General features: G+C 43.1%; 1 protein-coding gene across 2 annotated transcripts in view; it reads left to right on the forward strand.

The window, feature by feature from the left end:
- The window catches only part of PCSK6 (proprotein convertase subtilisin/kexin type 6), a 176992-nt gene that overhangs the window by 98134 nt on the left and 51498 nt on the right, over positions 1-27360 (forward strand). For both annotated transcript variants that reach the window (XM_079121928.1, XM_079121927.1), the window contains exons 10-13: positions 4480-4583; positions 6369-6486; positions 17189-17377; positions 21384-21520. In XM_079121928.1, coding sequence (XP_078978054.1) covers positions 4480-4583; positions 6369-6486; positions 17189-17377; positions 21384-21520 — 548 coding nt within the window. The remainder of the gene's footprint in view (positions 1-4479; positions 4584-6368; positions 6487-17188; positions 17378-21383; positions 21521-27360) is intronic.

The raw sequence follows: 27360 nt of genomic DNA on the forward strand, positions 1-27360 counted from the left end.
CACCAAAGTCATGCTTTAGGTAGTTGTGTAGGAACACAACTTTAGTTCATAAATTGACAATAAAATAGCGATGCTTTGTCTAATATAAACCCAATAGAAATCCTAGAGTTGCTAGTGTGTGAATGGATCAGAAAGAAAAGAGAATTAACTCCACATGCAATCATGGGGTCAAAAGCAAATTTTAGTTTAGACATCAAAACTGGCATGGAACAAATGAGCCATTCTACAGTAATCGTTTGCTGTAGATGAGTTTTTAAATGATTCAAAAAGAATTTTTGGGATGCGTAAATCCTTGTAATTACGCATGTTTGCGTGTTGGTTTGCACACAACTAAAGAGCATAACACTCAAATGCTACCAATTTAACAAAGAAGCAACTAAATATTTTCAATTTCCAGGCCACAATGTCAGCTTCTGTGTCCTGAGGCTCTTTTTAAAAGTCCTAAATAATTAGTTACTTGTGTGGAAAGTCGCATTCACATACTTAGCAATTCATTGCTCTCTATTTTCTTCTATTCCTTATTGGAAACATGCGAGGAATTTTGTTAGTCAGAAACAAATAGAAAACAAACCCTGTTTCATGACCGATGGTTCTACTCAACTTGCCTGTGGACCCGTGAAAACTCAGATAGCCATCTTCCTCGTTGTCATAGTGCCTCCTCAGACATTTAGGTGACAAGATAAGCAAAGCTCATTTCAGATAGAGTCTGCCTAGAGCTTTTAAAAACTTATGGCATTGGTCACGGAAGGAACAATGTCATCCAGGGAACCTGAAGGCCTGGGTGTAGGAGATTTGGAGATTGAGTCCAGCCTGCCTAGGCAGCACGACCTCAGAGTTGCCTTCTCTCTCCGTTCACTTTAGCTGTGGAAGGAACTGGGGCAAAGCAGATGTCCTGGGGGGAGAAACTCCCAGGGGGAATGGGAGAACTTGAGGACAGCACTGATGAGAACAAAGGAAGACTAATTTGTAAGAATTGTCCCACAGCTTGAGGCAGTCTTGGGACTACCTATCCAGCCATTCCTTCTTCACCAAAAACACTTTTAGGCCTAGGGCGTAGCTCAATGGTAGAGTACTTGCCTAATACGCACAAGGCCCTGGGCTTGATTCCCAGGACTGCCAAAGAAAAAAAGAGAAGCATTTCCAACACCCTTTCCTTGACATAATTTCCATACAGTTAAACTTGTGATTTTATTACTGGAATCAAAAATGAAACAGATTTCCTCATAACAATGGTTTCTAGCCTCCTCTTCATGCAAGTGGCCTGGGGTGATCTGTGAAGATGGTTCAAAACCCCACAATATCATGAAAATTAAAAGGTCCCAATCTTTATGCTCACTTTAAGAACACCTGTGAAACTGCCCAGGCCATCAAGGGTATGCAAATCCAGAAAGCCACCAAGTATCTGAAAGATGTCATTTTAAAGAAGCAGTATGTGCCAGGAACAGTGGTAGAGCTGGTAGGTGTGACCAGACTGAACAGCAGAGCTGGACACAGAGTCAGTGACCAAAAAAGAGTGCTAGGTTTTTGCTGCATATGTTCAAAAATCCCAAGACTACTGCTGAATTTAAAAGTCTAAACATAAATTTAGATATACAGTCATTGAGCATTTCCAGGTAAACAAAGCACCCAAGATTTGCCACCAACAGTGCTTATGGTCAGAATATCCAGCACATGAGCTGCCCCTCCACACTGAGATGATTTTCACTGAAAGGCAATAAATTTCTCCTAAGCCACAAGAGGAGATTGCCCAGAAGAAAGTCATCCCAGAAGAAACTGAAGGAATAAAAACTTACAGGAGTAAATTCATCATAAAATGAATGCAAATAAAAGGCAAAGGTTAAAAATAAAAAAAGGTTTCCAACTTCATGCCTTTCTATCCTCAACCCTAAAGCTAATTTTTCCTAGTACTAAATGCTAAGCTTCCAGGTAGATTGGCTTAAGCCATCCTTCAGTAAGCCCCATGACATGCAGCAATAATCCGACATTGAATAATGATTTGCCCAGTCACATAGCCAAAAATGACTACAGCCACATCTGCTCCATCTGAACGCCAAAGCTTATGCCAATAACCACTCCACTGGGGTGCATTGCTTGGTACTACTTGGGGCCTCAGAATCTTTCTGTACTCTTGAGGTTGGTGTGTGAGTCCTAGAAGAAAGAAAGGAGAAGAAGGTAGCAGATCAGTCTGCACCTGGCAGAAACCTAGAGATTAGATGGGTAGGCATGGTTGGGATAAAACATTAAGGAGGCCAGTGACTAGCCAGTAACAGTAAGGCTCAACAGCAAGAGCACATCAGAGAGAAGGTAAGGCCAGAGTGAGAGTCCCAGGAAGGAGGGTACCAGGACTCACAACAGGTGAGCTCCTTATAGGAAAACAGGCAAAGCAAGAGCTACTGGTGGAATCATCAATTGGAGCAGCCACTGTGGAAAACAGTATGACAGTTCCAAGAAAAAAATTACACATAGAATTCCCATATGATCCAGAAACCCCACTTCTGGGTACATGCTCAGAAGAACTGAAAGCCAGGAGCCAAAAAAAAAAAAAAAAGGTTAGTACACCCATGTCACATCATTCATAGGAGCCAGTGATGGGAAAGAACCCACATGGATGGATGAGTGAAGCAAAATGTGGTCTATATATAATTCAGCATTTAAAAGGAAGAAAGCCTGACACATGTTATAATAAGGAATGAACTTTGAAGATACTATCCTAAGTAAAATGAGGCAAATACAACAGGATTCCATTTATTTTAGGTACCTACAGAAGTCAAATTCATAGGAACAGAAAGTAGAATGGTGGTTATCAGGGACTGTGAGAAGTAGGAATAGAGTGCTAGTGTTTCCTGGGTAGAGTTTCAGTCTGGGAAACAAAGGTGTTCTGGAGATGAATGGTGCTGCACAGTGATGTGCATGTGCTTAATGCTGCTGAACTGTGCTTAGAAATTCTTAGAATGGTAAAGTTCATGTTATGGATATTTCAATACACATGAACACACTCACACGTGTACACACAGTGGGCAGTTGCTTTGGGTCAGGGCAGGCACTGTCCCAAGGAAATGGCTAAGGCCATCAAGATGCTTCAGCATTTTGACTTCCTTGTGACAGCAACTGCTCCTTCCGGTTCTACGCATGTCAGGCATTCATAGGTTCACATTTCTGTAGGCGCACACGTTGCACAGGCAGGGATCTGCAGCAAATAGACACGTATGCGGATTAAGCTCCTGGGATAGTAGTGGGGATTGTTTGGGTCTTCTCTGTTTAAACAGGTCCTGAAAAGACAACCTGGAAAGAAAGAGTATTTGGGAAGGAGGGGATATTAGGGAGCTCAAGTCTTAGACTCAATTGATGTTCATTTGTTCTTGGTTAACTCTGATTAATTAAAAGCTTGTAGATAATGTGTTAATAGACTAGAAGAGTAATAAAATATAAGTATTTCTCGTCAAATTGTAAGTGGATTCATGAGTCTAAGCGTCTACCTTTTCACTCAGCTATTAGTTTTATGTAGCAAAAATATATTCCTTTTATTGGTGGCTCATATATAGGTATTGCATGTACCATATTTTAAAGCAGCCTTGCAAAAAGCTTATATATGCAGATATCCAGAGTTCATGACAATGAATAGAAAAATAATTTTACTTTATACTCTTTCCACCTAGGGATAGTATGAAAAATACTGTTTCATCAAATCCAATATGCCATAGATTATAAGATGTACCCTTTTATGTACCACAAAAATCAGAAGTGCTGACAAAAAAATATATTTCCATATCTCTTTAAAATTTTGTAACTATTGAGTTCTTTTTAGACTCAGAGTTATTTTGACCTGGCAGTGAAAATAAGAACAGCCAGGATCAAGTTCAGCACCCGTGGGTGATATAACAGGGTCCCAATTGCTGTGGACAGAGTGGGTAGATAAGAGACATCAAGTGGTAAGATGGATCCTGATTTCAGAGGTGTTAGAAAGGCCAGGAAATATAGCTTAGAATCAAAGAAATACGATCTGTGCTTTTGTATTATGGACATGCGGTTCTTTGAATGACATGTTTCAACTTTTCACCAAAATGAATGTATTAGAAACTTAGAATTACTAGTCTGTGGCTGGCAGGTCTGCAGAGGATAGAATTTGTCCCCACGATGACTTGAGCATATTCTTGTGCATTTTAACAAAGAATTGCCCCCCAATACTTAACAAATTAAATTTTTTCTTCTTGCCACTTCCAAAATTTCTTGTATGACCCAAGACCTTGTTTTTCATGCTTGTGGATTTTAATTCATCTGTTGTGCTCTTTCATCTCAGGAAGACTTTCTTTATGAAGATGTTGTGAAGTCAACCCTTGCAGAGGCTCGCAGCTGTGAGCCCAAGGGCTTGCTCTAGTTCAGGGTGGGACCGACTCCCCTCACTTCACCTCTTGATGGGCCTGCGTGGCCAGCAGCATGGACCTGAGTGGGCCTCAGTGGGTTGTTGTTGTGTCATTGCAGCAGCCAGCTAACCTGGAGGGACGTCCAGCACCTGCTGGTGAAGACATCCCGTCCGGCCCACCTGAAAGCCAACGACTGGAAAGTGAATGGCGCTGGGCATAAAGGTGCGGCACTCCTGGTGGGATGGGCAAGAACCAGCATGTCACCACATCCTTGTGGACTCTCTGGGATGACCTTTGGAATTAGGAGTGTAAAAAGGGGTGATACAAATTCCTTAAAAGGAATCCCTAACATTAATTATTATTATTAACCATATGTCACAAGAATTAAAAATATAGGCAGTGATTTGAGAAAAATATTTTGGCACCAGCACTGACATAAAGGAAGAACCTGAAAATCTTAGCATCCAGGGTCCCTAAATTTCAGGGTTCCTTTTGTCACATCCAGGGACCACCTCTACTAGTATTTACTAAGTAGTTCTCTGTAAATTGAAAATCTTTTTTTTTTTTTTAACATGAAGAAATACATTTTAAAAGGAAATATTTTATAATTAGTGAATCATAGATTTGGATTTGTGGCTATTTTTTTCATACACATTAGAAAAAATCCATAATTTTAAAAATAAGGGATGCTTGCTTGTGTGCCATGTAAGGGCACCTTGCATTCTTAGCTTTGAATAGCTCTATCATTGTGAAACTCACTGTCAATTTCCTCATCTGTACAACAAGCAAGGACATTGAGATAATTATATAAATTACTTTCTAACTATAACACTTCTTGGCCAGCCCCTATATCATAAAAGATAGTCACAGGACAGTAGAGCCTTCATCTCTAGCCCAGCATGGTATAGATCCAGGTACCATGAAACTTTGGTCAGGACTCAGTTAACCCAGATACTTGGCACTGCTGGAGTAGTTAATTATAAGACTGGGTCTCTGGCTTTGTTTGTCTTTCAGGGATACTTGGGAAAGATTTTGGTCAGCCACAGTGTTATTAGGGAAGACTCTCCCCCCCTTTTCTGAATCTCAGGTCCAGCTATTTTGACACCAAGCCCAATACTAGTATCTGTAAAATATAGGTCAAATATTGTTACTATAAGGGCCAAGGAACATTCCTTTTAATAAAGAACCATTGATTGGGCCTCATTCATCCTTGTGTTGCAGGAATGTTGGTGGTAGTGGTGTGCTGTAACAAGAGCTGACCTACATTTCAGTTTTGGCCTAATTAAATAGGAAAATAGATTGTATCTAGTTCTTGACCTTGCCTCTTAAATTAAACTTTGAAACTCTTCTCCCTTGGCCAAATTAAACACTGGAGCCGCCAGCTCTCAGCACTCTTGTCTGTGAGGTGTGAAGTGTGCTTGCCCTGAATGCCGCCTGGGGAACTCAGCAAAGAAGAAGAAAAAAAACAAGTGCAGCTAGCCTTGTTCATATTGTTCTTAGTGCACATTGTTTCGTCTGGTTTTGGTTATGTTTTATCACTACTGGGGATGGAACCCAGAGCCTTGCATATGCTAGGCAGGTGCTCCACCACAGAGCTATACCCGCAACCCTGAAGTCTCAGGTGTTATTTTTCTTGTCCAGTCCAAAATTCAGAGAGCACAGATGCCAATAGAGTGTTTTAATGTAAATAAATCTGTCCTTGTCCCCTCTGCCCACCATCCCAAAAGAAAGTCATAAGACCTCTCATTCCTCCTACTCTGTACCAAAATGGTACATCTGTCCTGGCCCACTCTCCTAAGTGAAGAAATTCAGCTCAGAGAGCAATGCAGCTGGGACTCTTGAGCAGCTCCCAGAGGGACCCATCCTACAGCCTGGGGCTCTCAGGTACGCTTGAGGTGACTCCATTGGCATGAGCTCTCTGGGAGCCCAGCAGGGTGGGAGAACTGGCTTTACTCCCTTCCTACAGGGAGGCAAGAGAGCCCAGCTCTGAAGGCCCTGTCTTTTCAGTTAGCCATCTCTATGGATTTGGCTTGGTGGATGCAGAAGCTCTCGTCCTGGAGGCAAAGAAGTGGACAGCAGTGCCATCCCAGCACATGTGTGTGGCCACTTCAGACAAGAGACCCAGGTAAGTCTCTGCTCTGACACTGGTGACTACTTCTCAGACACGTGAGACCTGACTGTTATAACATGGTGGGGGAGATGTTTACACACATTCCTATGCAGATAGGCAGGACATATGTGCATATGCTTGGTGGTGCATGTCTATACATGCCTGCATTTTCTCTTGTGAATTGTGTAGCTAGGAAAGTTTCCTTTTAGATCCGTGACCATTTTTAGGCCTCTTTCCCCTGCCTTCTGTAGCAGATTGCACCATGGTAGGGAGTTGGATCCTCAACCTGAACCCCTTGACCTGGTGCAGGAAATTCTTATCCATAAGTTTTAGCACAGCAGACTGGACCAAGGATCTGCCCTGCCCAGCAAGGTGTAATGAAGAGCAGCCACAGTGTCTTTCTGTCCCTACCCCCTAGAGGTTGGAGCCAGAGCCCCTGCTCAGCCTACCCGCCCTAGACTGTGAACCTACTGGGCATGGACAAGAGTGGCAGCATCAGTCCTCTTTTCTGTTGCAAGGGGTGGGAGGCTAGGGGTTTATAATCCAAAATGCATAGCAGTTCTGCATAGCTTTTATCAGGCCTCATAACCCTTCTTAAGGTTTATGCATTGGGATTTTTTAACAAGCTTCGAGCAGTTGGCTACAGAACTCTGACTTCACCTTTCTTCCATGCGTTGCCCTTTGGAGGAAGTTTTTCTAAATCAATTACATGTGTTCATTGAAATTTTTATTTACAAAAAAAAAAAAATCAACTGGAAAGCAAATCAGATGGCGAGAAGCCTGCTCCATTGAGGAAGGAAATCAGATTATTCTCTTGAATTCTGCCATTGCTACTGTGCTAAGAAGGCCAGCAGTGCTTCTCTAGACTTTAATATCTGATAAAGAATAGAGTGGCTTTCCAGCTACGACTATTTGTTACCTTTGGAAAATGAGTGTTTGAAAAAGAGATGATAAAGTGATTAGAAGTGATACATTGCAGGGCTGGGGGTGCAGCTTGGTGGTGGAGTGCTTGCCCTGCCTGTGCAAGCCATCCAGCACAGAAAGGAAGGGAGGGAGGGTAAAAAGAAGGGATGCATTGCTTTATCGACAAATATAGGTCCCTCTCTTTGAGATCACGTCTTCTGGGAATATGTCTACCTCTTATACTAGGCTCTTTTGCCACAAAATGTTGAGAAAAGTGTTTCTCATGGATACATTGCAAAGGGGTAGGAATTCAGAAAGTGTTGGATGAACAGCTACTGAAGGTTTAAAAAAAAAAATTGCATTTTCAACCTATGGCTAATTGCACAGACTGACTGCCAGATGATCTCTCTAAGACCTGACAGGTCAGCTGACCAGGAGGCAAGATTCTCTGTTTTTGTTGTTTTGCTTTGTTTTTTGGTAGTGCTGCGGGAATAGAACTCAGACCTCATGTCAGCTAGGCAAGCACTCTATCACTGAGCCAAATCCCTAGCCCTACAGTGTTGGTTTCTTAAAGACTCATTTTCTTTAAGGAGTCTTAGACTGCCAAATTCAAAAGAAAGGGGGAGATTTGGTGAGATAAACAAGGCCTTTCACCCTCATTGGCTTGGTTTGTTGGCAGATGCCCACAACATGGATGATCAGATGCCAGGTGAGGTGGCGTGGGCTTCGAGGACTGGCTCCTGACCTGCAGAGCTGCCCCCTTCCCTCTCACTGTTCTCTGCATCAGGAAAGCTCCTGAAAGAAGCTTTCTTCTCCTGCCAGAAATCATTTTAAGATGGTAGAGTGGTGCCTAGGTGGCGAATGGTTGTTTTTATTTTTATTTTATTTTGTTTTTTAAGTGAAAGCACACAGAGTCTAGACAGCACAGGTTGAGGGAACCCGCCGTAACATACAGTATGACATTGTTCCTGTCCTTTGAGGAAAATAAGGACTCTACAAATTACAAGAAGGGGCAAGAATCAGACTTCTGTTTCTGAAGGAAAATCATCTTTACCTTTAGCAGTTTCAGACTCTTTCTGGAATTTTCAGCCCACTTACTGTCTCAAACCCTTACCTAACTCCACCACTTGATTGTTCCCAAGGACATAAGGGCCTCCAGAAGGAGAAGTGTCTCCATGAGAGAAGCAGATAACCTCCTTCTCCTGGTGGGAAGTTCCAGCCAGCTCTGCTGCCATCCTGCTTGCCTGTGGGCAGTCATTTGAAGCAGAGCTGCTGAGTTCCTCACCACAGTAATAGCCGGTTTCCCTCACCAGGGTTCTCGTCTAGCTTTGCCACAGCTGGGATCACCAGACTTCAGAATGAAAGGAAGTATCCCATGCATCCGCTTGTCCCTCCTCTGCTCCCTCATGTGCATTTCTCAGTCTGGCTTCTACTCTCTTAGCCTCACTCGAGTTTCTTTCTCTCGTGGTGGAATTCTATGATTTTCTGAATATCCCAAACCTGACTCAGCTGCTTCCCATGGTAAATAACAGAATAAGACAAAAAGAGAGGAAGAGACTATGCATTCCATGTGCACTTTTGTGCAGCACATGGGGTATATTTACCTGCCTTTCCCTTGAGTAGAAGGGAAACGTCACCCTGGTGTAATGAAAGGTCAGAGGGCTATGTTCCCTGGACCCCAAAACAGACTGAGCCCCTAGAACCAAGGCTATGGCATCTGAGCCACCTCTGCAGGAGCCCACATGGGTCAAGGCCATCACAGGTAGCACCCAGTGAATGCTAACTCTAAATGCAAGGACAAGGTGATATCACTTTAACTGAAGAATAGGTACTTCTTACAAAAGAAAATGACTTGTTAGAGTCCTCTGCCGCTGGTGTATAGCTCAGTGGTAGAGCACTTCCCTAGGATGCAAAAGACTCTGGGTTCCATTCCCACCCCACACAAAAAGGAAGGGCCTCCAAGTTAGAATTGAATGAAAAATACAAGCTCGAGCTTGGTCTCCACTCTGATTCCGATACATGTAGAAGATCAAACACATTTTTACATATTCTCACACACAAATAGTTATACTCTATTTAGAACCTTTCTTCGACTAAAGGATGGTAAATAACATTGTGACCAATGACATCCACCTGTGTAGAATTATTTTGGAATCCATGTATATTACACAGAGAAAATACTAAAATTAACTCTTTTATGACTTAAAGTGAAAAAGAAAATCAAGCTCAGTATAATCCCTTTGAATGAAAAAGAGGCCCTGCTATGAAATTTTATTTGACTCTTTGTATTTGTCTAACCAGTACTTTCCTTACTTCTTTAAAAATCCAGGCTACTGTGAAACAGTTTATGATACCCATGACCCCCAACTCAAAATACTGGAGAGATAGCCACAAAAGTGTCTTTTAAACCAGCATGAAGCAATCAGAATTTACCTACATGTCTTAGGTTTTTGCAGATTAGGAAAGTTCCTATTTATACAGAGTTTATAGTTTAGTTTGGCCTGTTTAGACAGTGTCTGTCTGTCTCTCTCTCTCTCTCTCTTTCCCTCTCTCTTTCCCTCTTTCCCTCTCCCTCTCTTTCCCTCTCTCCCTCTCCCTCTCTCTGTCTCTCTCTCTCTCTCTCTCTCTCTCTCTCTCTCTCTCTCTCTCATATACACACATTCTCTCTCTCTCTCAAGATACTTCTACCCCCAAAACCATTATGTTGTTTTGAATGATAAGGATTATCTGCACAGCAGATAATGTATAACTGCTCAGGAATGAGCTCTGGTTTAACCATATCCTGCTTTCTGTTCTGATAATTCATTATTTCTGAAATTTCTTTAAACCAGACTGTGTATGATTCTTGTCCTCAAGCAACTCCACACGTAAGGACATATGACCAGTGATGATTTTAAAGATACTTCCTGTGTGCCAGACATTGTTCCAAGCCCTTTACATCTATTAACTCATTCAAAATCTCAGACAAAGATAAATGGTTCGGATGCTATTTTTATCCCCGTGTTATAGATGAAGAAACCGAGGCACAAAGGAATTTAGAAACTGGACCACAACTTAGCTGCTGCACAGCCTGCTATTTTCAGTGTCCATCTTGCTTCTAGGTGGGAACTCAGGCTGTACTGAACCAAACAGAGTAACTTGTACACCCCCAGAGAACCTTTCCACCCCTTTCTCCATGTCTCCTACCAGCTGCATATGCTGCCTCCAAGGACAGAAAAGCACCTTGGTCCTGGCTACCTGGAGATTCCTCCAGTCTTGGCCATGTGTCAGCACCCAAGAGGTCAGGCCTGGTGGCCCCTCTAGCAGGTTAACCAGGCAAGCAACTTACAGGGTCCTGATGGAATACCTATGAATTGAACCAATGTCAGCTGGACATCCATCTGTGCCCAAGCACACAAGATTATTCAAGAAGCTAAAAGCCCTTCTTTACTTTGGTCTTTCTCTCTATTCTGCAGATTCCTGCTTTCTTCCATCCCTTCCCCACCTTCCCCAGTGTATCCCTCCAGGACATCTGACCTGTATTCATACCTAGGTACCAAATGAGGCCTTTGCTTTTGATTTCTTTTTTAGACCATTGCTATTTAGGGCATAGCTGGGTGGCCTCTAAAAACTTGTGGGGTGCTATGCAGTTCTGTCCTGGAGGCAACCATACTGGGCCCACATATTGTGTGCCTCCTGATAACCCCATAGAGCAAACTTTGACCCCGTCCTGTTTTCTTGCAGCCTTTTCCCTTTCTAGCTTAGTTTTCAAAGTAAACCTGTTTTCTCCAAATTATAAAGGCTACTTCTAAAATCAGTATTTGGATTGTAATAATATAATTGTTTCTCATCACTCATGGTAGTTATATTCTATAGAGCTGCCACAAACAATGAGTTACTTACTCATCCTGAACCATTGCTGATTTTGAATATGCAGGAGCCCCCCTTCCTGCCATGCATAGAGGTTCATGGCTGACACCCCTATACCAAAAGGCAGGTTAATGAGAGAAAAGCATAACAGATTTCTTTGATCATAGTTTTCTATGGCATAGGAGCCTTCATGTCTAAGGAGACCCAAGACTCAGAGTGAACTCTCCATGTTTGTACTTAGGTTTGATGAAGCATGGACAGCAATGTAGACATATGACTGGATAAAAATTGTGTGATCTAAAAGGAATAGACTGAGAGGGGAATCTGGAAAGGCCTGTCTGTTCAGATTCTTCTTGGCCTCTCTACAGCATTCCTTCCTCCCAGGGATGGGGCGGCACCCTTCTGGAATGGGATTGACTATCAGATAAAGTAGGTCAGAGAATATGGCCAGCTCCAAGAAAGAAAAGTAGGGAAGATTTGATAATATTTTTAGACTTTGTGACCCCCCTGGGGGAAGAGGGGTTCTAGATTCAAAAAACTATGTTCCCTGGACCCCAGAACAGACTAAGCCTCTAGAAACAAGGCCGTGGTATCTGAGCCGCCTCTGTGGGAGCCCACCTGGGGCAAGACCATCACAGGCGACATTCGGTGAATACTAACTCTAAGTGCAAGGACAAGGGGAAATCACTTTAACCGAAGAACAGGTACTTCTTACCCCCCCCCAAAAAAAAAAAAAAAAAAAAAAACTTAGTAAAATCCTCTGAGGGCTGCTTAAGAATGCAGCCATCATACTCAGTTTCTCTTGACGAAGAGAAATTCTAGTTCTATGACTGGCAAGGTGAGGGGGCAGGAAACAAGAGGACAGGAGAAGGTCAGAGAGAACCTCCACTTTTGAGTCTGTGTCTGAGGTCTTCACTTTGGGTATCATTTTCTGAACCCCAATGTGGGTATATGGGTTCAGATTCCTTCAAGCCCCTAGTTACAACATTTTTGTCAACAGATGGTACAGAATCTCGTTTTATGTGTTCCTGCTTAAAGACACCTCTTCTGCTATCTACAGTTGATTCATTAACTTGCACTCATGGCTGTCAGCTCTATAACTCATGTCTGAACTGAATCTAACACATGTATTTTCTCTGTAAGGCCCCTGCAGCTTTCTTGCCCTTGGGGACACTGGACAGTACTTTAGCACTAAGGGGGGGGGCGGGGCATGTAAACAGAAAAATCACCAAAAGAAAGGACAAAAATTCAAAAAAAACGTGCCACTGTTTAGACTGCGAAATGGACACTTGTTTAGAGTATGTGAGCTGCAACAAAGGCAGAACATGGCCTTGTTTGACCTCAGCTAGAATGTGCAGTTTGGGTGACTCAGATATTTTGCTGCTCTGTACATTTCCACAGGTGACCACAGAAGTGCCACAAGTGTTTTTTGAGAATGCAAAACTTCAGCGAGTACATATGCAAATATAGATTCTGTGAATAATGAGTACTGACTATAGATTTTATTGTCTTTTTTAAACTCCCTGTCTGATCAGATCTTAGATCAGAAGCATTAGAAGGAATGTTTAAAGTCAGCTAATTCAATCCCCTCATCTCACCCAGAAGAAAAATGGGTGTTATAAACTTAAACATTGTATATTAAAACACCTTATGGTTCAATTAATCATGCACAGCATTGTCTCAATTAGTGGAACAGATTACCTTTTTTGTGGTTGAATTTTATTTCCAGCCTAAATGCTGTGCCATGGCTTGATAATCAAAAGTAATTTCACCAAAGGAAGTTCTAAAGTGTGAACTAATACAATTAGGAAAGTCCACCAAGAAACAAAATAATCTCTACCTCAGATCAGCCTGTGGAGAACATTCATCCTAGAACATGGATCCAGGAAGTGATTCAGAGCCTCTTGTGATGTCCATGCAGATGGCTCTGTGCCCTCCAACAGACCAGATTATTTTCTGATAGTTTAATTTAATGCATCTGCTCCAGTAACCCCTTTCCACCCACTCACTATTCTTTGGAAGGTCTGTGAAAGGTTTTTCTGGTTAACCTTCTGGCGAACTTCCTGGTCAACCTTCTGCTACAATAAGCCTGAACTGTTCAGCTACCCTTTCTCCCCTAGCCAGATGCTAAATTCGCCAGAGGATACTTGCCTTCTAATTCTGGGTTTCCCATGTGATCTCAGCATTGTCTAATGAAGAACTAAGCCCAGCTCAGCTCTTGCCTCCAGACCTGCAGTTGGAAGAGCAGCAGTGCCCCCAAAGATACTGGTCTGTCCAAGAACCTGAGCTGGAGCAGGTCTACAAGGGGAGAATGATAAATATACCTACTGTCGTGACTTCCTAGCTAGAGCAGAAAGATAAGTGGAGAGTTGGAAGCACCTGCAAGTGGGAAGTTTCTGCCCATGACCCACCTTTCTCTGTTCTTCCCCACCACTTGGTACTTGAAAATATTTATCTTTCACTTTGAATATTACTCTGATGCCATAAGCTTTTCAGAATTGTGATGTTAGCAAATCAGGAATTGTTCTACATTTTTATGCACTGGAGAAAACTGTAAGGAAGCCACCATATTAGTGACCTGGTTGGAGATACTAAACTGTTGTTATTATGGTTACTGTTTGGTAGCCTTCTACCTCCTCAGGAGAAGGGAGCAGTTCTAGAGAGCTTAGGAGGAATGAAGAACATCTGGAATATGAGCATAATTGATTCTGAAGTGTGGCTCAACAGGAAGTGGCATTTCTCTGTCATTAGATATAATTTCCAAGTCTTCAGTCTCTCTGATTTAAACATTGCTCAGTCTGCCGATAGGGGTTCCATAACATCCTTTAACTCCTTGGGTTCCTCTAGGGTCCTAGGAAGGTGGCTTTATGTACAGACAGCAGTTTCAGAATTTAATAGCAGAAGAACATTTTCAGTTATCCAGAAAACTTTTAAGATCTTTCTAAATCAATTTTCATTGTTAAAGTGCAATTTAGTTGTATTTGTATGACAAAGATAATCCCTGCACATTGTTTAACCTAAAAATTAAATTACTTCACAGTTGACTTGCATATTTTTGTATTATCCTCCAAATAGTTATAGAATAGAAAATAATTTTCTTTTTCTTTTCTTCCCCCTGCCCCACTCCACCCCAGTACTAGGGGTTGAACCCAAAACCTTGTGCATGCTAGGCTAGTGCTCTACCACTGGGCTGCATCCCCAGCCCATTTGTTTGTTTGTTTGTTTGATAGACAGTCTTGCTAGGTTGCCCAGGCTGACCTCCAACTTGTGATACCTCCTGCCTCAGCTTTCTGAGTAGCTGGGATTACAGGCATGCATCACCTTTCTCTTTCCCCCCATTATTTTCATTGGAAAAAAGTGTTTTGCTTTCTGATTTGGAGTTAAATGAATCCTTAAAAGTGATGGGGTTTTGTGTTTGACTTCAGTACTTCTCCTTGGAATTTCTATCTGACATACAGAGCAATTTCAACATAGATTATCATGAAACCTTTCAAAGCTTCCTCTTCTTTTAAGAAAATTAAAAAGCTACCTGACTTGGGATGTGAGTCTGTTTGTTTCCATAGCAACTGCAGAACTAAAGTACAACTTGATGTCCTTGCAGTCAGTGACTCCTGGCTCCCAGCTCTCTTCTAGAACTTGCAAAAATGAGGAGTCCTGGTGGCCTGTAACTGAGTGATTTCATAGTTAAGAGATTTCACATAAACACTAATTGTTACAGTTAGCCTTGTTCCCAAGCAGGCAGGCTAGCCCCCAGGGAGGATAATGCCTTGGCTTTGAAAACCAAACCAAGGGAGCCCTTTAACTTCTGAAGGAACCGAGCCTGCCCACCCCGAGCCAGCCTCCCTGGGACAGCAGTAAAGGGGCTCCCTATGGATTAGATCCAGCCCCACCTTTCTCATCCAGCAGCTGGAGTCCCTTAGCTAAGTCAAATGCAGGCGACTTGAATATTTTCATGAGGATGATTTTTTTTTTTTCCTAAGGTGTAGCTGCTCTGGGATGGGAGTATGGTAGCCTGGAACATAGTGTTCAGGAACAAGGTGGTGGGGCATATGAAGGGTAGGATTTGACCTTTTATTTTACACTGTTCCTGTTCTCTCTTAAGTCCTGTGTCTGTCTATAGGGTTAAGGTTTCCTCTCTGGGATTCTAGGTCTGTTTCTAGAGTACAGTGTTGTTCCCCCTACCAACAAGCAAAAGACTGGGGGTGGGAACAGTGTTTTAAACTTGCTTATGGTTTTTGTTTTTCACTTTGCTCTAGCTAGTTAGCTCTGGAAATATGTTAGAAGTTTGAAAGTGGATCTTGGGGCCTTGACTGGGAGCCACATTTCAAAGCTCCAGGGGAACATTAGTGAATATGTTTCCCCACCTTCACCTTCACCTTCTCAGGGGCCTCCTATCCTCAATACAATCAACTTGCATTCTTAGTGCACAGACAGGTGGGTAGTTTTCCTGGCGGTATATGTAGGCCCTGGAAGTCTCCAGAGCTTTCCACTGTGTTCTGTATCTGCCACAGCAAAGGGGCCCACTGACCAATAAACACAGACAGTAAAATGTGGAGAAGGCAATGAAAGAAGTCAGCACCTCTAAATCAATTTATAGTGCACGCAAAGCGTGTTTTCAAATATTTACAGAGTCTCTGAGGGAATTACATCACTGTTTCTAACTGTTTTGATTGTTTTTAATGACTCAGGCCCAGTAGAGCCAAGCCATGTAATTCCTGAGAGGCCCTGAGCACACGCTTCCAGCCTCCCCAGAGGAAAGACGGGCACAATGGGAAAAGCACTCCCCATAATAAACCAAGCCGCCGGCCGCCTGGTGGGAAATTACCAATGTGCATCTGAGTGGCAGTTGGGTCTCTACTAAAGAATGCCATCTTTCTTCAGTTTGCAAATCACTGGGCTGAGGGGCCAGGCTTTGGGGAGATATGAGCTGTGGTGGCCCAGAATAGGTAGGATGGCCCAGCCTGAAACAGGAACAGCCTTTGGGCCTAACTCTGTGTCTACTTTATGTGTGGGATAATTCTGGTTGAAAGTGACATTTTTTTCTAATTTTTTTTAGTTGTAGATGGACACAATACCTTTTATTTATTTATTTTTTTGTGGTGCTCAGGATCAAACCTAGTACCTCACTTATGCTAAGCAAGCACTCTGCCACTGTGCTACAACCCCAGCCCCCAAAAGTGACTCTTGAGTGATTGGTGTTTTGTGCTTGTCCTCAGATTTGGTCCCATGTGGCAAAGCTGCCCTAAGTTTGTAAAGAGAACCATCATCTGGTTCAGTGGCAGGTAGGGGAGTACAGTCTTTATGCAGGACACCTGGGAGCAGACCAGCTCCAGAGACTGGTTCCTTCAGGTGGATCCACATGAGCATCTGTGCAAGGTGACATGGTACAGAGGTTAACGCAGAGGACTGGAGACTCAGATCCCAGCCCCACCTCTCAGTAGCCGTGTGATCTTGAATACAGCCCTTAATTTCTCTCTGGGTGAAATGGGTTAATCCTGTAAATTTTCATACCAGTGCCTGGAGAAAATCTACTCAGGAAAGCTCTGCTGCTGTTGTTATTCAGCATTGTGACTTCTATTTTCAAGGCAGTTTTGAAACAAAGTAGTAGGGTGTTAATGCCTTGCAGACCCCAGGCCATTGAGAAAGTGAGCTGGCCACATGCTACGTAGAAGCTGCCTCCTGAGCACTAAATCTGGTAAACCCTAGATACATCGGCTCAAGTCTGCACAAGAACCCTTTCTTTAAATCTCTATAAGCAACTTCCAGAACTATGAAGTCTTTCTGGGCAGGTGATATAATGCAGGGTGGAGCATCCTAGAGCAAGACCTAGGCTGCTCCCTTGGGGCAACAGAAACAGAGGCCTCGACAGGAAGGAGCAAGCTTGGCCACATAAGTCCATGGCCCTCCATACACCTGGCACTTAATGACTCAGGTGCCAGGTACTGAGCCCTTCCCTCCTCCCCAGGAGCATCCCTGTGGTGCAGGTACTGCGGACCACCGCCCTGACCAGTGCCTGCGCTGACCACTCAGACCAGCGTGTGATCTACCTAGAGCATGTGGTAGTTCGCATCTCCATCTCACACCCCCGCCGTGGAGACCTCCAGATCAACCTGATTTCTCCCTCAGGAACCAAGTCTCAACTTTTGGCAAAGAGGTAAGGCTGGGCTCACTGAGATTTATGCCACATGAGGTCCCCTCCAGTTTGGGTCCACAGTGTACTTAATGAACCCTGCACATGGGGGATCTTACGGGCCTGCAGGCAACCTCCTCCCTATTGGAAACCCTCATATGTAGACCCCACAGACCTGAAAAGTAGTTCTCTGAAAGCTTGCCTTTAAAACAGTCCTGGAAAACTTTCATTTGGAGGAAGAATTGACAAAGGTGTTGTTGCTGTTTTGTTATTTAGCAGGAGTTCTTTAGATGGAATTCTGGCTGTGCCTTTATTGTTCTTAGAATAGCATCAAAAGTCATGTGCATCCTATTCAATTGGCATTTGAAACAAGAATGTGTAACTCCAAGCAGCATCATTGGTCTCCTGGAGTAACCCTTACCCCATGATGGGCTGCTCCCTATAACTTGCACAGCAAATGCTCTGACTCTCAGGCATGGGCGGTTTATGGGGAAGTTGCTCCCAGGTTGTCTTTGAAGCCTTGTCCCCTAAATGCCAATGCTCAGATGCAGACTCCAAATTCTTGAAGCTTTGTGTATGCTTGTGGAAGGGTATGGAGTCATTTATCCAACAAACTTAGAAATCAGGACAAGTGCTCAGGAGCAGTCATATGACTTACAGGTAATTAAAGTAAAAGAATTTACAGGAAGTTTGGGGGACTGGGAGAGAATGGGGACACCTTTTTTTCCTTTTTCTAATTAAGAGACAGAGGAAGGGAAAAGCAGGTTTCATGTACAAATCAGCATTTCCAGCTTCTCTTGAAAAGGAGAGCTGGTAACTGCCTCCCAGCCCAGGAGAAAGTACCTGTCACCAGAGATACCATGTCCACAGTATCCATGTGACTCATTTTGGTTACCTGCCTGGGACTGCAGCCCTTTTCCGGGCTTTAGGGAACTTTGGAGATTCAGAAATGGGGTAATAAGTGAAAGTTCTCAGAATAGGCCAGACAGAAGTCACCCTTTCTCTTAACTGCTTCTGCCTATGCCCTTGCTTAAGGAGAGGGGGTTTGTGCTACATTCTCCACCCCTCTGCCCAGCTTCCAGGTCCAGGACAGCAAACAGCAGGCAGTGGGCCACATATCAGCTTTGTTCTCAATGCACTGGAATCGACCCTGAGATCACATCCTAGCTTTATAGGTTCCAAGAACTATGCTCAGCCCCTACTGGAGGTGGGTCTGGCCACATTCTGCCTCTGCCTGTGGAAAGCCAGCATAGGTATGAGCAGTGTGGGGTGCTAGCCAGCAAGCTGAAGCTTCCTGCTGGTTTACTTCTAGAATATTCATTATTTAATTTTTAGAGATTTCATCTTAAAGCCCATACTTCTAGAATTTCTCAAAAAGTTAGAAGTTCTCCAACCAGGTCCATGGTCCCTGTGCACCCTGACCTAGAGCTGAGCAAAGAGGTCCACCTGCTTCTGTCCACCCCATGCTCCCTGCTCCTTGCTTGAGCCCCACTTCCATTCACTCCTGGGTGCATTTACGCCTAGAGCCATCTGAGTTTGTGATCCCTGACTCAGAGGCACAGCTGGGTTCCTGTGCAGGTGGTGGCCAGTCCAGAAAGCCCACAGTGAGGCTTAGAGGTTAGGGCAGCAAGGGGCAGGCAGACAAGGCAGCAGTGACCAGAGGACATTACTTTGGAACCTGGAGACTAGAGCTCATGCCCAGTCCCTTCATTTCCCAGCTGGGCTCCCAAGAGCCAGTCATTTGGCCCCTCTATCTCATACCTCTGGAAATGTCATTTCACTCACCTAGAAACATGGAGAATATTACAAGGAAGAAAAAAAAGAATATTACAAGAATTGAATGTGATAATACAGATAAAAATGCTCGACATAGGTGCCTGGCTGCCCTTCATGTCCTGCTTGCGTCCATCTGGCCATCTGACCCTCAAGAACCTTCCAGCACCCCAACATCACCCCACCTGGGCTCTGTTTTCCTTCCCTTCTGTGTCTCTGGCCAGTGTTGAGCCCTTTGGGATGATACGGAGCATATTCTGCTAGTTTATTTGGATCTGCTTGATTGCAGCTGCAGTGCTATTTGTACCTGTGCGATAGAGCACTTTAAAAATTGCCCTGAGGCCACTTGGCAGTCACCTGAGTCTTGAGAATTTTATTCCCCCCCTCCAAGGCAGATTTTGTGGTTATATCAAGATTTTGGTTTTAGGATCTATTACCTTCTACTTTACTTCACATCTTACTTAATTTGGCAACCTTTTCAGGTTGCCAAATTTTTTCACTAAGAATAGGTTGATGTTTGTAAGGACTTCAGCACTTAAAAGACTGTCCTTGTTTCAGCCCCAGTGTTTCAGGTTGCACTTGGCTTTGTGTTTGAAAATCAGCCTTGACCTTGACAATTTCTTACCAGAAAGCACAGAATATCCCCACCACCACCCCCGCACTATTCTCCCTGCAAATAATGTTGCCTTGATGAACATCTTTGTACTTGAGTGTTCAGAGAGCCCCTAAATTGAAGATGGATTCTTACATCACAGGAAACATACATATGTAAATTTCTGATAAATAATAAAGAGCCCTAAGTTAAAAAATTCTTATTCCAAAAAAGAAATAGAAAATTAGACTATGAAGAAAGAGGAAGAGAGAAGATCCTGGAATTTTTCCTTTGAAGGTAGAAGACTGAGGAGGTTACTCAAGCTAGTTATGTCCTGTTTCTACTTGAACAGGACCTGAGAAATGGATGGAGGGAGCAAGGGCGTAGATCAGTGGTCGAGCACTTGCCTGGCACAATTGAGGCCTTGGGTTGGACCCCAGCACTGCATACAAAAAATAAATAAATAACTAAAATAAAGGTATACAAAAAAGAAAGAAAGAAAGAAATGGATGGAAGTGGAAGGCCCAGAGGCTGGTGGGAATGGTCAGAGAAGACCTTCCAGTCTGGAAGACAAAGACAAAACTTTCAAGGGGACTTCACTGAGGTGGATGCAAAGGAGTCTTTTCCTCCTAGCCCAGGAGTGCCTCAACTGGCCCTGGAACACAACCAGGCCTGTCATCATTGTCCCCAAATGCAGCTGTTCAGACCTGGAGGTTCAGAGGAAGCACTTTTCCTACAACTTTGAGTAGTTGTTCATTTTTCCTTATTTGTAAGAACAGTGCACAGAGCTGGCTCTAAGACAAATGTGGATATTTCATTCATCACACAAATACTCATTTTCAAGAGACCTTTTTTTTTGTGAATACCCTCTGGGGCTTACATGGGTCATGTGGCCCAGCCTGTTTACTTTTGTGCATCTAGGCTCTGGGGTCATGGGTTCTGTAAGATCAGTCCTGGTGGGGTTGCGAGGGTGGGCGGGGGACAAACAACTTATTCAGGAAAGTGGTATTGGAGACATTGGTTGGTGACCTCATAAACACCTGTTGATGATAGAAAGAACACAGAGGGAGAAGTCATGATTTCCCATTCCCATAGAGTCCCAGATCAGCTCGTTACTGGTGGTTGGGCTGCAACAAGCCAGTAGCCTGGGATCTCGCCTCTAGTAAATTAAGGTGGGAGGAGCTGGGCATGGTAGCACACACCTGTAATCCCACCAACTCAGGAGGCTGATGCAGGAGTTCACAAGTTTGAGGCCAGCTTCAGCAACTTAGCAATACCTATCTCAAAATAAAAAGTACATTTAAAAAACGACCTGGATGTAGGTTATCCCTGGGTTCAGTCTCCAGTAACCCCCCGCCACCCAAAAAAAATCAGATGGGTGGGAAGAGACCCCACAAACTGAATCTCCATCTTTTATTGAGCATGTGAGACCTACCTGCCTGTCTAGTGAGATAGTGGAGGTGAGACTCAGCTGTGACAGTTGAGAACAATCAACATTTGAAAACTGCAGTCTTTGCTTCCCCCTTTCTCACCTCCCTGGCCTGGGGGTGTGCTTCAGCAGATCTGTAAGGAGTAACTTAAAGAACCCTCCTTGAGCTAGTCCCTCTGCCCAGCCATCCCAGATCAGGGCCTTCTCATTTTCTAACACTGCATCTCCAATTGCAGGTTGCTGGATTTTTCCAATGAAGGCTTCACAAACTGGGAATTCATGACTGTCCACTGTTGGGGAGAAAAGGCAGAAGGGGAATGGACCCTGGAAATCCAAGACATGCCATCCCAGATCCGTAACACAGAGAAACAAGGTCAGTGACTTTGGAGCATTTCATGTCAACTTTCGTATTTCAACCTTTTTAACTCTAGGCCTTTATTTAACTACATTGTCTCTGTTAACTCTGTTTTGTGGAGGCAAAATTCATGTAACATAAAATTCACCATCTTAATCACTTTAAAGTGTATGGTTCGGTGGCTTTTAGTATACTCACTATGTTATACAACCATCACCCTATATAATTCCAGAATACTTTCATCCCCCCAAAGCAAAACCCCATATGCATCAGGGAGTCAGTCTCCATCCCCTCCTCCCCTCCCAGCCTCTACAAGTCCCTAGTGCACTTTCTGTCTCTGTGAATTTGTCTATTCTGAACATTTTATATAAATGGAATAATATAATATGTGGTCTTTGCATCTGGCTTCTTTTACTTAACGTGCTTTGTTCTTGGTGTAGTGTGCATTATTTTTATAGCCAAAACCATATTTCACTATATTCATGTTCCATTCATTGTTTATCATTCATCCATTGATAGACATTTGGGTCATTTCCATCTTTAGCTATTGGAAATAGTGCTCCTTGAAACATTCATGTGCAAAATTTTGGGTGGACGTGTTTTTGTTTCTCTTGTTATATACCTTGGAATAGAATTCCTAGGTCATACGGTAACTCTAAGTTTAACTTTTATATTTTGTGTGTTGCTGGGGATCAGACCCAGGGCTGCACATGTGCTAGGCAAGCACTCTCACGCTGAGGTACCTCCCCAACCCTATGTTTAACTTTTTGAGGAGCAGCCAAACTATTTGCCACAGTGGCTATGCCAATTTACATTCCACCAGCAATGTGTGAGAGGTCCGGTTTCTCCACATCCTCCCTAACACTTGTTATTTACCTTTTTTTTAATGGCCATTCTAAGGGTGTGGAGTGTTATCTGTAGTTTTGATTTGCATTTCCCTGATGACTAATGCTGTTGAGCATCTTTTCATATTCTTGCTGTTCATTTGTGTATCTTCTTTGGAGAGATGCTTATTCAAGTCCTCTGGCCCTTTTTAAAATTGTGTTGCTTATCTTTTGTTGTTGTTGTTGTTGAGTTATAAGGGTTTTTATCAGATAATTGATTTGCAAATATTTTTCCCATTCTTGAGGTTGTCTTTTCACTTGGGTGATGATGACCTTTGCTGCGTGAAAGTTTTTAATGATGAAGTCCAGTTTATTTTTTATTGTTCTCGTTCATGCTCTTGTGTCATATTCAAGAAACCATTGCCTAACCCAAGGTCACAAAGATTTACTTTTATATTTGCTTTTTTTATCTTCTCAGTACTAAGGATTGACTTCAGGGGTGCTGTATCCTGAAGCTACCTCCCCAACAGTTTTTAATTTTATTTTAAGACAGGATCTAACTAATTCGTTGAGACTGGCTTTGAATTTTCAATCCTCCTGCCTCAGCCTCCCGAGTCACTGGGATTACTGGCATGTACCACCATGTGGTTTTCCTGTGTTTCCTTTCAGTGATTTTATAGTTTTAGCCCTTACAGTTAAGTCTTTGATTCATCTTGAATTAATTTTTATATATGATATAATAAGAGTCCAAATTAATTCTTTTGTATGAGGTTGTCTGGTCATCCAAGCATTATTTGTTGAAACAGCTCTTCTTTCTCAATTGCTTGAACTTGACACTCTTGTCAAAATCAGATAGCAGTACAAGGATTTCTTTCTGGACTCCCTGTTCCATTGACCTGTGTATCTGTCTTTTTGCCGGTACTAGACCATTTTGATAACAGTAGCTTTATAATAAATTTTTCAAAATCAGAGCGCGTGAGTCCTTCAACTTTGTTCTTTTTCAAAATTATTTTGGCTATTCTGGTTCCCTTGCAAATCCATATGAAGTCTAGGATAAGCTTATGCATTTCCTATTTTTTAAAAAAATGTATTTGGAATTGTTGTTAGAAATCAAGTCAATTTAGGGAATAATGCCATCTTAACAATTTTAAGTTCTAATCCATGAACATGGGATGCTTTTCTATTTATTTAGCTCTTTTTCTAACTTTGTTCAGCTATACATATGTGTGTGTGGTACTAGGGATTGAACTTGGGGCCTCATGTGAGGCAAGTACTCTAACACTGAGCTATAGCTGCAGTCCAATATTATTTTTTGTAGGTTTTTGCACACAAGTTTTTTATTGCCTTTGTTAAATTTATTCCTAAGTATTTTATTCCTTTTGATGCTATTGTAAATGGAATGGTTTTCTGAATTTTGATTTTGGATGGCTTATTTCTCTGGTACCCTTTCATAAATCCATTTAGTTAATAATTACTTATTTAACCAATCTTTATTGAATACCTACAATGAGCCAGGCACTGATCTAGGTGATGGGGGAATAGTCAGGAAAGAAAACAGAGAATAATCATCACATCTTACTCTAGAGTCACTTACAAAGGGCAATAAGTTCACAGCCCTCTGTGGATTCATAATGAAGTATGTGGACTATGTTGGAGTCTTGCTTTTCTGTGGAGGACCTTCCTCAAGATTTGCTTTCACTATTCTCTTTTTTTTTTTTTTTTTTTTTTTTTCCCCCTACTGTGAGGACATCTCCCATTTCTTGGTCATTCTGTGGGTGCTTAAGAGTCTTCTCCTACCCTGGTTCTTTTCCAATTCTCGGTAACAAACAGCCTCAAGGGTTGTTTTTTTAATCAGGAAGGGGGAAAAAGAACATTGTCTTGCTTTTTGCAGAAAATTGACTTTAAATGATCAAGTTATCTGTAGGAATTTTCCTATCCCCAAGTCACCTGCTTTCTGGTTTAAAAAAAGTAAAAAAGAACTAATGTCGAAAAATATTACTTTAACAAATTCTAAAAATATAAAACCCTAAAACTTTAAGTGACCTGAAATTTACATATTTTAAAAATGGAATCTCCTGAATTCTTTCTTTTAAAAACCCCAAAGTATATCAGCCTCGTATTAAAAATTGAAGGCCGAGGTCCCACACCAGCTGCATCCTCCAGCGCTGCTCTGGGCACCATGCACTAGCCTACCCTGCCTGCTCACCTGGGACGCTGGTGACTCTGGGACCTGGGATGTTTACCTGTACCAATAGGAGAACACAACAAGCCCTGTCTGTGTCCTGGGGCATCTGAGATGGGACAGGGCCAACCCTCCAGAGCTGTGCTGCTTTCTCATCATCCTTCCCTTCTTTTTTCCATTAAGCTCACACCCATGCTATGCAGACTCCCTTGGCTCTACAGCCACTGCGAACTTTTCTGTACTAACATTACCTGCTACGGCTGTCTGCTGCTCACTCCCAGCCCACTCTTGACCATGTTAACAAAAAACTGGGACTTCTCAGGGTTCCCTGGAGTCTCCATAATGCCCAAGTCAGTGTTTCTGTTTCTGTCCTCACCAGGCATTTAAAGCCAGAGCCTGTGCCTCTAACAGGCTCAGCACCCTCTCTGGAGGCATATGATACCGTGGTTAACTCTGTGGACTTTGAAGCCAAACTCTTACTAATACCTGTGACCACAGTCTTTCTTGGGCCTCTGTCTCCTCATTTAGAAAATGGACTGACGCTGTCCATGCCATTCAGTTGTTACAGGATAAAATCAGTCAATACAGGCAGGGTGCTGAGCACAGAGCCCAACATACAACACTCAGCAGCTCACCCCTTCTAGAAACATCCTCCTCATGCAAATTCAGGATGCCACATCAGATGGGCTGTCTCCACCATGCAGGCTACTCCTGTGGATCTCCACAGCTGATCCTTCCCCCACACACCCCCAGCATGCTCCTGGGCCTCCCGCTTTGTCTTTGGGATCTCAAGCAGCCACACTCAACACTCTACTGATGGCAGTGCCCCTTACCTGCCCCTCATGCATCCCACATCTGCTCTGCAACAGCCTCCAGGGCACATGGGATCTAACGGACCTTATACTCTGTGCATCTCAGACAGAATTTCTCAACTACTTCTCCACTGTTCTCCCCATTAATGTGAATAGCCTCCTTGTCTGCTCACTTGCTCAGCCAGAACTCAAGAGTCAACCTCCAATTCTCTTTCTCTACCAGTTGCCCCTAGAATACATCTTGATCTGCCCACTTCCTTCATCCAGTCCCCTGCTGCCCATTGCTTCCTGCTTCCCCTGGCCTCCCTGCCTCTGCCTCTAGCAGCTAGACATTCTCCACACAGAGGCTGATAATCCTTTAAAGTACAATTCATATGATCATGCACCCTTGCTAACTACTCCTGGACTCAAAGCATAAAGCAAATCCCTAACTTCTTAGCCTAACCTGAAAAGCTGCCAGTACCTCTCCATCATGTTCTGTTTCCTCTGTTCTGTCATACTGACCTCCTTTCAGTTTGCCGAAAATGTTCAGTTTTACCCACCCTAGGATCTTTGCATCTGCTGCTCCCTCCACTGGAAATGCTCACTCTCCCTATGGATTCCCATGATTGCAGCTCAGACATGGCCTCCTGGAGAGGTCTCATCTGAACATTTTGGTACAGATCCTCTTTGCTCCCCCATACTCCCACTCCAGGTTACTTCTATGAAAATATAGAGGTTAGAGATGAGAATGAAGGGAAATCAAACTTTGCTAAGATTCTTATTTTACCTTGACAGAGCGAGATAACAGATTATGTTTGATTCTTAACCCTGATATAGACATACCAAATCAAACATCTTTGTATAATATAGTGATAAGTAAAATTCAAAACAAGATGCTGACCTTCCAAATCACTAGAGGGAAATAAAGGTGAAGAAAAATGTATCAATATGCCGAAAGAAAAGAAACAAAAGAAATAAAAACTATTTTGAATAGGTACACAAAAATCCTTAACAATACCTTAGGAAGTAAAAATCCATTGGTTTAGTCAAAGAATAATACTCCCCTTCAAGAATGTAGGCTTCATTCAAGAAATGTTTGTGGGGCATGGACTAGGTTCCAAACACTGCAAATACAGTAGTGAGCAAATGGATTCTGAGCTTTTACTCTAGTTGGTGCAGTAAGCCATTAAATAAGTTCACCAAGCAGGGAGTTGTAGTCCATCAGATGATGAGAAGCTTCAAGGAGAAAAATAGAGCAGGGAAAGTTGATAAGGACACATCAGAGAGCCAGGGGGGACCTCCTAGAAGAGACACTTGAGTAAAGGTTAAAGAGGAGGACGAAATAAGCTACACAGACATCAGGGGAAAGGATGTTCCAAACAAAGGGTTCAGTGGTGCAAAGGTCGTGGGGCAGGAGCATGCCTGGGGTGTTCTTGGCATAGCAGAGAGACCTGCAAGTCTCAGAAGACTTGGGGCCAGATTGCACTGGGCTTTATAGGCCATTGCAAGGACTTCGTGGGAAGCCACTGAGGAATTTTAAGCTGGAGAGCACTGATCTGAATGTCAATATTAACAGATTCACTCAGCTTTAGAATAGACTGAGTGGGAATAGAAGAGGGACTTGGACAGGGAGGCCATTAGGAGATCATTGCAATAAGAGATGAAGGTGACTCAGACTAGGCAGTGGCAGTGGAGTGTGCAAAGAAGTCAGTTTCTGAGAGTAGAGTTGAGAGATTTGCTGATCAGATCTGGGCTATAATAAGAGGAGAGAGTGGGTATCTATGACTCCAGAGTTTTTATCTTGCATAATAGAAGAATGAAGTTGTGATTTCATAGATCTGGAAAATCAGGGAGCAAATATTAGAGAGAAGATAGAGCGTTCCCTGGGGTAAATTAAAGACACCTGTGATAAGTCCAGGTAGACAGGTACACCTGGAGGTAAGGGGCAGGACTGGTCTAGAAATAATACAGTATGGGGCTGGAGAGATAGCTCAGTCAGTAGAGTGCTTGCCTTGTAAGCACAAGGCCCTGGGTTCAATCCCCAGCACCCTCCCCCCC

Source organism: Sciurus vulgaris, assembly GCF_902686455.1.
Source record: "Sciurus vulgaris genome assembly, chromosome: 2".
NCBI classification, from domain to species: domain Eukaryota; kingdom Metazoa; phylum Chordata; class Mammalia; order Rodentia; family Sciuridae; genus Sciurus; species Sciurus vulgaris.